General features: G+C 49.0%; 1 protein-coding gene across 1 annotated transcript in view; it reads left to right on the top strand.

Annotated features, from left to right (window-relative positions):
* Positions 1–12,829, top strand: part of LOC126516554 (uncharacterized) — a 134,126-nt gene that overhangs the window by 53,074 nt on the left and 68,223 nt on the right. The window contains exon 2 of the mRNA XM_050166680.3: positions 9,694–10,143. Coding sequence (XP_050022637.3) covers positions 9,694–10,143 — 450 coding nt within the window. The remainder of the gene's footprint in view (positions 1–9,693; positions 10,144–12,829) is intronic.

Here is a 12,829-nt window from a genome sequence, read left to right as displayed (position 1 = left end):
GTTCGTTACTGCACATCTCCTTCAAGTATTTTTCATTTCAGCAAAGCGTTCTCATGGGCTAGTTGGTAACTCAAAGGAACAAATAACCTAAATTTAGGCAACCAATTATAATACATGTTTCTTTTTCTTCGTCATACACTACAACATGAACGTAAGTTTTTTTTTTTTTCACCAACTTCCAATAAAAAGTTTTAGGTGCTCTTGAAAATGATAAGGCAGAAATGTAAACAACATGCGGTAAACTACCGTGTAGACTGGTGTAAGGGCCGCATGCGTTTCTTTTATAATTTTGACGAGATGCGGCCCTGCATAGAAGTGAACGTTTTGGTCAAAGTGGGGCTGGCGCAGTCTTCCCTTGCGCACACCCCGAAACCCCGGACGTGCCATTGCTTCAGAGGTCAACTCCCAGCTGTCGCCGTCTAGAGTAGACACGTGGAAGTACATAGCGCGCGAAAACTCGGCGATGCGCAGGTGCGGCATCGAGGCACCGAGCGCGATTGCTTCTTTGTTGGAAATTTCTTTCTTTTCTTTCGAAATCTCGAGTTGCAAAAGCTGGGCGTGCGGCCCTTACATAGGTGCGGCCCTTACACGAGTCTATACGGCATGTTGTTACGACAACAGCGCTCTCGTCCGAGTTCCGGCGAAAATCTTTTCCACGTAATGTACGTCACGAAAGCATCACGCAAATTTACGGGCATTACCCGCGAGGTGATGCTGCATTGCGGTTGTGTGTAAAGCCTTTAGTTGTGTGAAGTGATGAGAGCGGAAAGAAGGACGGTAGGAGGAAGGAGGAGGGTAAGACGACGCGGATGGGGCAGGGAGGGGTCTCCCACGGGTGGGGTGGCACGAGCGGATGGCCAACGTCTCTCGCTTTTCAATGCATGCTCGCCTTCAGCCCAGAAATGAAACTCCATAAGCGCGTTCGCCGTACGCTCGTCTGCTCACCTTTGAACGCGTGTATGGGAGCCCGCGCGCCTCGCCGCCGGAGCTCTAACCACGCAGTTTCGCCACATGCGCACTCGCCCTCACGTCGGATAAAGCTATGACACCTGGTAGCCTCTGCGGTGTTGTTTACGCGGCGCAGCGACACTGGCCTTCCGTACTCGCTATCGCTGCATTGCTTTGTGCTTCGAGAGAAAGCGTAATTAGGAGAAGACTGCGCATATTTATGAAATGGTATTTGTGAGTGTACAACAAGGCTGCCACTGCTTCTTGGAATAGACCTGGCACTTTTGTTTTATGACCTATTCTTGTGAAACAGGAAGGCATCAAGCAATATTTTGATACAGAGTAAACACCGTTTTTGTCCTTCTATAGAAACCGCTCAGTGGCTGTGGCATTGTGCTGCTCAGGACGAGGTCGTGGGTTCAGCCACACACTGAAATATTATCGATTGTGCACTTCGCTGTGGGCGCACGTTACGTGGATCGTAGAAAGTATTTCGTAGCACTCCACCATGGCGCCCGCCACAATCCACACTACAGGTTCGAGACAATAAGTTCCAGGATGTTGTGTTTTTTTGTGTGTGTGCTAATCGTTCGGTGGAGTACGTAAAAATTGTAACCTCGCCTTCGGCTTGCCATTTGATATATAGCATTTTGCAGTCTCTCTGTGTACAAGCTCTGTTTAATGTATCTCTTTAGTCTTTCACTGCCCACGCCCCTTCGAGTCGGTTCTCATCGGTCGACAAACCCCGTAATGCTGTAAGTCTTCGCCACGACTACGTCCAATTTGTTGACTTCATATTAAAGCACCTGTATAGATTCTGTATGCGGGGCACAAATAAAGTTTGGTAAGGGCAGATGATGCACCTACATATCATTACGACAGAAATTACTAGCGATGTCAGAATTCACTTGCGTGACGGCTCTTGATGCTTCCAAGACAGGCTTACGGCACAAGTAGTTTTCGCTGTGAATGCGACACTTTGACGTGATCACAGTGAGTCAGCGCTCGAACAATCTTCGTTGATAGCACGGAAACTTTTGCCTGGTTGAGGACATGACCTAAAATTTGAAGTGTAACAATAAGTTATAGTGTGAAAATATAAAGTTTTCGTTTGTGCTTTTTCATTGAGAAGCCTGCAGCCTAAGTTAACTTTTGCTGCCCGTCGTACTGTTGGGGGAGCAAAAAAAGAGCCCTAGCCACGCACACACGTTAAGGTACGCAACAAAGTCGTTAACCTATTAAGGAGACACGTCAACTTCGTAAGCCGTAGTAGCACTCGCCAACGTTTTCTACGCTGAACGGCGACCCGCACGACCACTGTCCAAGAATCTTCGCTGCCAAAACATCCTCGTTAGTCCGGTCCGTTCAACGCAGTCAGGACAGATTAGCGATGAAGGCGGTACTGCAGTGCAGCGACATAGGTACAAAACATACTCAATTGTCCTGCAACAATCTCACGTATTCAGTTACACAGTCGCCGATGGCGCTCGCGTTGTCCCCCAGATGGCACTGCGGAACTCGCGGCGTGGACGCAGACTGATCATGTCGGGTGCACCTGTTTAGCTGCTTCGCTAGGTACATTATAACGCTAATGCTGACCTACATGTCACATGTGTCATAGCGGGAGTAAAGCTTGAAAGCGTCCGCTGAATTTACTGGTTGCTACTGCCGAGAATATGCGATGAACGATCAAAGAAAAATAACACATAGATATACGGTATTCGTTGCTCACAGAAGTTAATGGCTGGCAGTGTTATTTTCCCGTCACTGTAATCCGCTTTATACCGCTAAGGGTCTTTAAGGATGCGAATTGTTCTGTAACTCACACCCTTACATCCATAAAGGGTGTAATCGCCTGAGTTATGCCCAGAAGGGATCCTTAAGCGCGCATATTGGTTTAGATTGTTATAGCCGTTGCTTTTTAACTGAAGCTTTCTGCTAATATAGTCATTGCAACTGAAATTTCGCTTAAAAATTGCGTAAAATTATGGTACCAGTTGTCCAGTCTCATATTCGTAATTCAGTTCTCGACCTTAGCAGGAGACTAAATTAATATTGCAGAAATCGGTGCTTTTTGGATGAGGGCTTCTGAATTGATATCCTCCCCTATGGCTGCATCGTAAGCAGAAACCGTATCTATTAGCAAAAACAGGTAGAAATGCCGGTCACCGTTTGTTTTTGTAACTAATTATTGGGAGCTGGGAACGACAGGTTCTCACATTTGGCTGCTGTATATAGTTGTTCGCAGTCGAGCGGCGTGCCTCTGACATCAGGAGACTCGGCGGGGCCATAGAGGAGGAATTTTTGTGTACGGATAGTTGCGTCAGACAACAGGTTTAACAAATTCCCTAATTTATATTTTCTGAACGCAGCAAACATTCACGCACAAATTCGTCTTGGAGTTGTCTAAGTATGCGTATGTACTGTACGACTTGCGCATCACAACAGCAGCCCGGTGTCATCATCAGTGTTATGAAACTTGATGTCGGTATAAACCGGTATAAACGACACCGCCGTCCGCAGCAACTGGTGCGGACGGCGGTGCAAAGTGACTTGATGAGTTACGCAAACCACTGCAGGTGGGGGTGCCACGTGCGCTGATGACGTCGCGATCATTACAACCTGCCATCGCTCTTTAGCGCCTTATCCATCCGCGCGGTGCCATTACGAGCCACGCGGACAATATCCCGAAGGAGATACAGACAGAGAGTGCCGACTGCTCATAGCTTCGCGCGCTGTGTTCTCTCCGCTTCGCTTCGAAGAGAGAGGCGTGGACCCATATCCTGAAAGCGATCAGCGAAAGGGGCACAGTGCGGCGTGTGCTGAGATTTGTGAGCGCGGAGGAGGGCAGACATCAAACGTACGCAGAATGGCCGCGAGAACAAAAGATCGCGCTCGACAGATTTACTCAAGAAGTTGTGACAACGATGCAGACGCCCTTCGTCGACGCCAAACTAGCACACATGTGGGAGGCGCGGCACTCGCTCACGCGAAGATGGAAGCGTCAACGTCGAAACAAGAAGCTCGTCAAACGCATCGCGCTCCTCAACAAACAGATCGCTGAATACGCAACCAAGCTGTGCCGAGAGAACTGGATGAGTACTTGCGACGGGCTGCAGGGAAAGCTGTCGGCGCGCAAGACCTGGTGCCTGCTCAGACACCTGATCGACCCGTTGAGCAGCAAGACCGCAACCAACCGCAACCTCACCAAAGTTCTGAACGCTTACGATGGCAACGGCCAAAGGCTCATTGAAGACCTCAAGGCGATCTACCTCAAGACGGAGAGAGGGCGATTTCCAATACCGGAGGAGTACGGGGGACCGGAAAATCCGGCATTGGATGAACCGTTCACCATCACGGAGTTATTAACAGCCATAGACGAGAGTAATAAGATGAGCGCACCCGGAACGGACGCCATTACCTACAAGCTCCTCAATAACATGAGTGATGCGGCAGCACGCGGACTCCTGGGTCACATCTACAGAACCTGGGAAAGCTCGAAGTTGCCCGCAAAATGGAAAGAGGCCGAGGTATGGTTCATACCTAAACCCGGCAAACCTCTGACGATCGAGAACATGCGCCCTATCTCGCTCACGTCCTGTGTGGGCAAGGTCATGGAACGCATGGTTCTCAGAAGACTTCAAGCACACCTGGACGAGACAAATCAGATGCCGGCGATCATGTATGGATTCCGCCAGCACATGAGCATCCAAGACGTCCTGATCCAGTTACACGAACTAGTGATTAAAAGAGCAATGAGGCACGCGCCCCGGGGTATACTGGCTTTGGACCTCAAAGGGGCCTTCCACAACGCGTCCCACGCCAGCGTGCTCGAGAACCTGCGCAAGACGGGGTGTGGCCGCCAGACCTACGGCTATATTAAAGATTTCCTAAGCAATAGAAAAGCAACTATCCGGATAGGAAATGAACGGTCAGAGCCTGTGGAGCTCGGAGACAGGGGTACCCCACAGAGGTCTGTCCTGTCGCCTCTGCTTTTCAACCTAGCACTCCTGCCCCTGCCCGCACTACTCAATCAGATCGAGGGCGTGGACCACGCGTTCTATGCCGACGATATAACGGTGTGGACGAACCGCGCGGGGTCCGATGCCTGGGCGGAGGAAGCCCTGCAGAGAGCGGCAACGACCGTCCACGAGTATACCACGACCTGCGGCCTGAGCTGCGCTCCATAGAAATCGGAGCTGCTCATGGTACAGCCCGGAAGACCAAAGAAAGAGCCACCGCCGAACATAATTATCACCATCGACGGCACAGCGATCAAACCAACGCAGCAGATCCGGATGCTGGGTCTGCTGTTGCGCAGCGACGGCAAGGCGCACGCAGCCGTCAACAAAATCAAGACAACATCAGAGCAAGTCCTGAGCATGATCCGGAGAGTCACCAACCGGAACAGAGGAATCAAAGAAGAAGACGCACTGCGCCTGGTGCAGGCATTCGTCGTGTCACGCGTAACGTACTGCGCCTCGTACCTCCAGCTTGCGAAGGTGAACCGCGAGACGCTGAACACGACGATAAGGAAAGCAGTCAAACTCGCCATGGGCATCCCAGTCTACTCGTCAACGCAGAAGCTGCTTGAAATGGGTGCCCACAACACGGTGGAAGAGCTGGTGGAAGCATACCTATCCCACCAGAGAGTAAGGCTGAGCCGGACAGAGCACGGTCGGGCCGTCCTACGGAAGATAAGATGCCAAATTGAACAGCAACCGACAACGGAGCCGCTCCCCACAACGTGGAGAGACATTATTAAGACCAAGCCCCTTCCGCGGAACATGCAGCCGGGGAGGAACTACGAGAGACGCTCTGCGCGGGCCAAGGCACTGGCTCGACAGCTGGAAGAGGGCCCCGAGGTCTTCTACGCGGACGCCTCGCTTCCCAAGCACGGAACCAGAGCAACGACGGTCGTCACCACCATCGATAAACTGGTCACAGGTGCGTCGATATGGACGACGAATACAGCCGAAGCAGAAGAAGGGGCCGTGGCTCTCGCACTCGCACAACCGGGAGTGAGGACCGTGGTCACAGACTCCCAGACCGCCTACGCAAGCTACCGCAAGGGGAACATCTCTCCCGCGGCACTAGCGATCCTCACGAAATGCAAATCACCGGGACGGACCGTTGAGCTCGTGTGGGTCCCGGCTCACTCGCAAGTGGAAGGCAACGCACTCGCGGACCACTATGCCCGAGAACTGTCCATCCGGGCCGAGGACGAGCCAGAGCTACCGCACCCCGTGACAAGTTACAAAGAAATCACGCAAATGTACAGAAGCGGCAGATGTAGGCTACCCCGTCCGCATCCGCAACTCAGCCGAATGCAGCAAACGATCGTGCGACGCACGCAAGCGGGGTCGCTAGCGCATCCCGTGCTCTTGCACAAGATGTTCCCAACAGAGCATGACACGTCATGCCCTTTTTGCAGACGGTCAAAAGGCACTCTAGCACACATCCTTGCACAGTGCACTAAGTTCAAGAACCCCCCACCCTCCCCAGCCCCAACCCCCCCGAGCGATGGGAGACCTTGTTGTCCAGCCCCGACCTACCGTCCCAGCTCGCGCTGGCGGCTATGAGCCAGGAACTGCTGGACGCATATGGGACCTGAGAAGAAGGTTCCACCCCATCTGGTGCCAGCGCGCACCAACCGTCACTAAGGGCTCAGTACAGAAGTTGATTCTCTCTCTCTCTCTGCGTTCTCGCCGCTTCGTTCGCGTGGAAGCCACAGGCAGCACAAGGGTAAAGCCGCTCGCAGCTGCGGGCTCCCTCTGTATTGTATGCGTGATTCCAAAGAATATATGCACTTTTCGCTTCCCTTTGCTGATTGCTTGAAGCCTGTTTCACCTTCACCACGGGTCGGCCCCGTATGCACTACCTCCGGGACTGGCCCACATTTTTGTCTTATGTGACGAACGGTGACGGAAGGTAGCCATAGAAATGCTTACCCATCTAAAAAATATATGCAGGTATTGCGAGGTGTCAACTGTCGCGATGGCGTCTTACGAATGCAGAGCTGAAAGTGTCGGCGATATATAGGGGAGCGTCCAACCTTTCAATCAAAAGGCCATACCGTATGAATACCTACGCCACGCATAGGATTTCGGAGGTAAATGTTCAATGTTAAAGGTATATGTTGAACAAAAGCCTATTAAACAAAAAATAAATAATCACGCAGCTGCTGAGCCCTTCATTTGTGATTACAACAATCAGAGTCAACGCCATGCACATCTCTGCATGGCCTATACAAGTCCCAGTGATTACGACCAACTGAGTATCTACAGAATCAGTGCGCAATATTGATCTACTGTTGAATGTCATTATATGCACTGCTGACTATTGCCACGAGGTGCTTCTACGATGATGGAACATTTGTGCAATAACTGGCGGTTTGTGTAACCGCCGAAATCTTGAAATTTGAACTTCTGGGGCCCGTCAGCAGCACGAGTAAGGAACGACCCCTCCAAAGGCGTACACCTCAACCACACAACATTGCAACGCCAACACCCGCACCAAACTAACCTATCAAAAAACTCTTGAATTGATCTAAAACCACGTTATCAGCTTCGTTTTCGCGGATAATTCTTACCATTCAGCCACTTCTGAACTATATAACCAAGACTAAATCCCCCCAGTCTTGAGTCACATAGAAAAGCAGCACGCCTGTGCCTCGAACACTAGTTTTACTACTCGTCTCCAGCTCGCTCGGTTATCATACCGGCTCATCGCCTTTCGCTCCGCAGCAGCAATTCTAAAGGTAGGCGCCTTAGCTCTTGTATTATTCAGACAGAGAACGAGTGGAATAACCTGCCCACCGATGCTGTGCACCATTCCTATCCTAGCCACTACAAACCGCTAATAGGAGACCTCAGACAAACATGTCTACCCACCTCTGATGTAACAAGCTGCACAAGGGGCCCATTTTCGGTGTTATAAATAAATAAATAAATAAATAAATAAATAAATAAATAAATAAGTAAACAACAGTGACAATTGCGACGGCCGCTGCCTTTTGTCAGCGAATACCGGCTTCATGCGCCAACCATCTGTTCGACTCAAAAAGAGACCAATAAATACGGCTGGCCTAGTGTCCTTTGTATGCTACTATCACTTCCGTCGGCTTAAGCCCACGTAATGAACGAAATAGTCAGGAACGCCATGGGGTGAATAGTGAAAGACGAAGGTCACGTCCTCTTCTCGTCTTTATGTTAACCATGGTCACTGCTGCTGTCGGATGATATACTCCAGCCTATAGCGCAGGGTTACAAGGAAAAAATACTAGGAGGAAATAACGCCACCATGATAAATCTTGTGTGTGAGGAAAAACAAAACAGCACGAACACCTAAGACCAAGGGCCTGAAATAGTAGAGCATCGGGGGAGTCGTTACGCGTCTTGATGATGTAATACCAGTTCTCGCGGTAGCATCCCCGAAAAAGTACAGACGCCAGCGGCGAAGTTAACGTAACAAGTAATATATGTGCCGCAGAGGCGGCGTTCCGTTTCAGTAGGCTCGCCTGGTTATCGACTTTGTGGGTGCACCGATTGCTTAAGCAGGAGTGCGTTAAGAGTAAAGGACAGCTTACCGTGATGCTGCATTCCTGCTCAGCGAATTTCGCAGGAGTGCAGCGCCGGACACCCGCGCGAGGTCCGAAAGTGATGGTTTTTGAAACGGCGGTCGACGCCTGGCGCCTAATTTATGCATACTGCATCTTAAAGCGAAGAGTCTTTTGCCTTTATGTCATTGCGGTTTCTGAGCCCAGCACTTCCACCCTTTCACGGAAATGCACGTGAGAAGGCGCAACAATGCTTTACATTACAAGTTATTATTTTTGAATCTTAATTAAAGTCTTAGACTTCCGGCACAGTTTCGACGTTAAGTTCCCTTCCACTCTGGTTCATCAGGCGAAGCCGCATTTCCAGCTTGTCAATGCGCTTCCTCATTTTTTGTACTATGCTTGATCTCAGCACTAATATTCTCTTCACAATGGCGCCATTCCCAGTTCAGCCATAACAATACCTTAAGAGAAAAGAGCCCTTTATGTCGATAAAAGAGAGTGACTGGTTTGGTAAGAATACCATATTCGACCACGAAGCTTTTGGGTGATACAGCATCTGGTTGCCTTGCAGGAAGCAAAGCAACCAGATGTTGCCTTGCTCTCTCTCTCTCTCTATCACTCACTCACTCACACACTCACACACTCACTCACTCACACACTCACACACTCACACGCACGCACACACACACACACGCACACACACACACGCACACACACACACGCACGCACGCACACGCGCACGCACATGCGCACGCACACGCGCACGCACACGCGCACGCACACGCACACACGCGCGCGCGCGTACTCAAATTTGGCCTAAGCAAATATATGCCAAAACTCCTCTTAATTAGCCGTGTAATGCCCGACATATCATTTATTCTACGCTGAATTTGATGCTTCGAAATGCTGATTCAAGCACGGGGATATTATAGTAATGTCCATGATACGGCAAATCAAGCTTTATGTGGTGAATAGTAAACCAAAGTATTTGTTAATTGAACATTAACTGCACTAATAATTTTCTGCCCACACACCATGTCACTAATTCTCTCTACAAGCGTGCTCTACATGGCTAGAAACAAATATGAACAATTTCAAATGATTGTGGATGTTGAACTATGCTTGGGTATAAGTGCTGACAACTCCCGCTGTATCCAATGTATTTTTTTTCTTTCATTTTGCAGATGACAAAAAGGGCCCAAATACGTCACTTCGCCTGAACGTCTTGGAAGGAGAGCCGACGTCACTTCCTTGCCCCATCAACACGGCAACCCGTGCGCCAATCTCAGCCGTCTGGTTCCACGTCTCGACACACGCCTACAAAGAATACGGCAGCTCACCGTACTACACCAAAGGCCACCTGCGGGCGAAGAGGGTTTACGCGATCGAAGCGCCAGAACCGTCCGCCACGGCGTTGGCAGGAACTGGCGGCCTGGTGGATGGAACGCACTGGAAGCGGCCATCTTGGTCGGGCAGGGCGTTCTTCTCGCTTCTCAGCGACCCGCCTGCTTTGCGGCTCAACCGCTTGGAGCGCTCCGACAGCGGAAACTACGACTGCAACGTCACCTACCACGACAACGTCACTTCCGCCGCGGTAGTGGTGACGGAGTCCCGCGTGGAGCTTTTCGTGGCCGGTGAGTACTCTTTAATTCCATGCCTGTAATGCCGTTTTTGATTTTATTTTATTAAGCGATGCTTTTATGGCAGCTCAGCATCTTCTGTTGTTTACTGGATGGCGGCGAAGTCATCTTGTTTACAATGTTAGCAGCGTGAAACTTATTATTGGAGGAATATTGTTTACTAATGGTTGTCTAAACTTGAGAAACATAGAATGATCCATCAGCAAGAAGCTAAATTGTTGTTTTAGTAGAGGCAACGGTTAACTCACGATAGGTTAAATATGGGAAAAAAGATCCTTCCACTGCCACGCCGGAGGCACAACTTAAACGCATAAGACACACTACTTTTACTACTCTAAAGGGGATCACAAACTAAATTTAAATGAAACAACGATATCGGCCTGAGAAGATGTGGCACAGTAATTAAAAACATCTAAACGTCGTACGAAAGCTGACTCATGCAGCAAAGCTGGAGAAGCTCGTCAAAAACAGTGATTCGGAGTGTAAATGACACGCAAATGAACGTAGCGCAGGGCAGTAGTTCTCTACACGAGAGTGCCCTTATGACTTCAAGCACTCTCGTGCAGCCCTCGGGCCTGGCCCCCCGTATCAAGCTTTATTCCATAAAACTTCGCCGATGGCGGAAATTATTAGTACAAAAATTGCTGCCTCTCCCGTAATCGAGACTAGATATATGCGTGCACTACTAACCGGCAAAGCAGATTGGTTGGAAATGATACTAGCCATAACCTAAAATGGGTGCAGTGCATGTTCGCAGCGGCCTACCCTACCACACCACACCGTACCACGCCATACTGCACATTGGTTCATATGGACGCTGCCCAGCTAGAAGAAAATCGGCTGAAGGCCGCACGACGGGCAGCGCTAGGCGCTAGGGAGACAGAGCGCACTGCCAAGCTAGAAGGAGAAAAGCACCTAAAGGAGGCGCCACGCAGCGGGGCGCCATCTCTCGAGGGGACGCAAAACCCGCGCCGCGGAATTCACAGACCGCTGTCGTTTAAAAGAGCTCAGGTAACCCTGTCTCAGCGCAAAAAAAAAAAAAAAAAAAAATGACTATCAAGTGTATGTGGCCTGTACTGCCTTTTCACTCACTATTGGAAATAATAACAATTTCAGTATACTAGTAGTTACAGCTGAGTGACATTGTGAACAAATATTAGGAATAACTTGGAAGCAATATTTTTTGTAACTTGTTTGGGCAGGAACTAGCGTGTGTAATGTGGTCCTGTACAAATTATTGGGGGCCAGAGACCGCATTTTCTTACGTTTTGAGTGGTTTCCTGGATGATCTCGATTTGTTCTCGCAATTTGCCTGGATATTGTCGTTTGAGTGCCGGGATAACAGCTCTGGCTTTTGGCGCATCGTCAAATGAAGGTCACCGAAAACGGAGCTAAATGCATTTAATGCCTAAAAAGCACACTTTTCATTCTTCACCATTTTTTTTACTTCTTCGGGGAGCAAGGTTTTAATTGGCTGAATCTTTCGATGATTGCTTTGTGATTGACGAATCAGCGCGGCATATCTCAGCAACGTCAGCCGAGCTTCAAAGATCGGAAAATTAAAACGTATAGTGCCTCCTAAAGGAAGAAACTCGCCTGTGCGTTTGTGAGACTGCTAACAAAGCACTTCTGCATTTTTCTGTATACAAGCACTCCATTGTAGCACCGATAGGTTGATTTGTGTGATTGCGCCGACTTTGCCGGAATAACATATCCTGCCGTAAGTATATCATATTTCTCTGACACTTTTTATTACACGTTACATTATACAGTCCTAACACTGCACTTGTTGATGAACTATGGCTGGATCATTGTGCGGCGTGGAAATGTATACGTGACCATTTCAATTGGAACCCCTTCACTGAGCGCATTTCTTTTGCACAACTCATGGCATGAGCTAACAAGGTTCATTAGCGTAGCCATGGTGCCGTATTGAGCACAGCTCGTCTGCATCTAAAGCCTTCTTTTTCGTTTCCTTTTTGACAAGCTCAGTAAAATGCCATTCATTCGCCTACCGATTCAAAGAAGCTGAGCTGACTCGAACAGCTGGCAGCCACATTGCCAAGTAACAACGTTGTAATTTGAATAACGTACTCGGCGGCTCAACTCTAATAGGCACCACCTGAATTTCTTTGCCAAAGCTGCATTTTACTAAGACTTTGATCAAAGGATCTGTGACCTGACATTAGCCCGTGTATGTGCCTTTCGTGACTTCTTTTCGTTCGCTTGCACTCGAGGGCGTGTATGAGGGTCATGGCTCAAAAATGATCCCGAAGAAATGTCCTAGAGTATTCCTGTGCGCAGCCGTTGTACAATCAGAGAAACTGAATTGAATTTACGTTGGGCGTGAGTTACATGAAATGAGGTCAGTGGTGACATTAGTCATTTTTATTTTTCCACGTACATTTAATAGATTATGTAATTTTAACTTTGTTATTCTTTACGTACCGATAGCATGTAGATTTTGCTTTAATAAATGTTTAATATCGCCCGTCAAGAGGCTGTCTCTAAGCCCTCCATTGACTTAAAACAATTGAAACAATTTTTATCGATGGGAAGAAAGGAACTGAGTCGATAGAAAAGGCTGTTGGGATCAAAGGCCAATTTTCGGCACACTGCATAAGGCGTGTAATTTATTATTTGTTTTTATTTAAACATTTACATCGCTACAAATCGCCAT

This window comes from Dermacentor andersoni, chromosome 1, assembly GCF_023375885.2.
Source record: "Dermacentor andersoni chromosome 1, qqDerAnde1_hic_scaffold, whole genome shotgun sequence".
Lineage (NCBI taxonomy): Eukaryota > Metazoa > Arthropoda > Arachnida > Ixodida > Ixodidae > Dermacentor > Dermacentor andersoni.
Note: the sequence above shows the minus strand (reverse complement) of the source record. Positions and strands in the feature narration are given on the sequence as shown.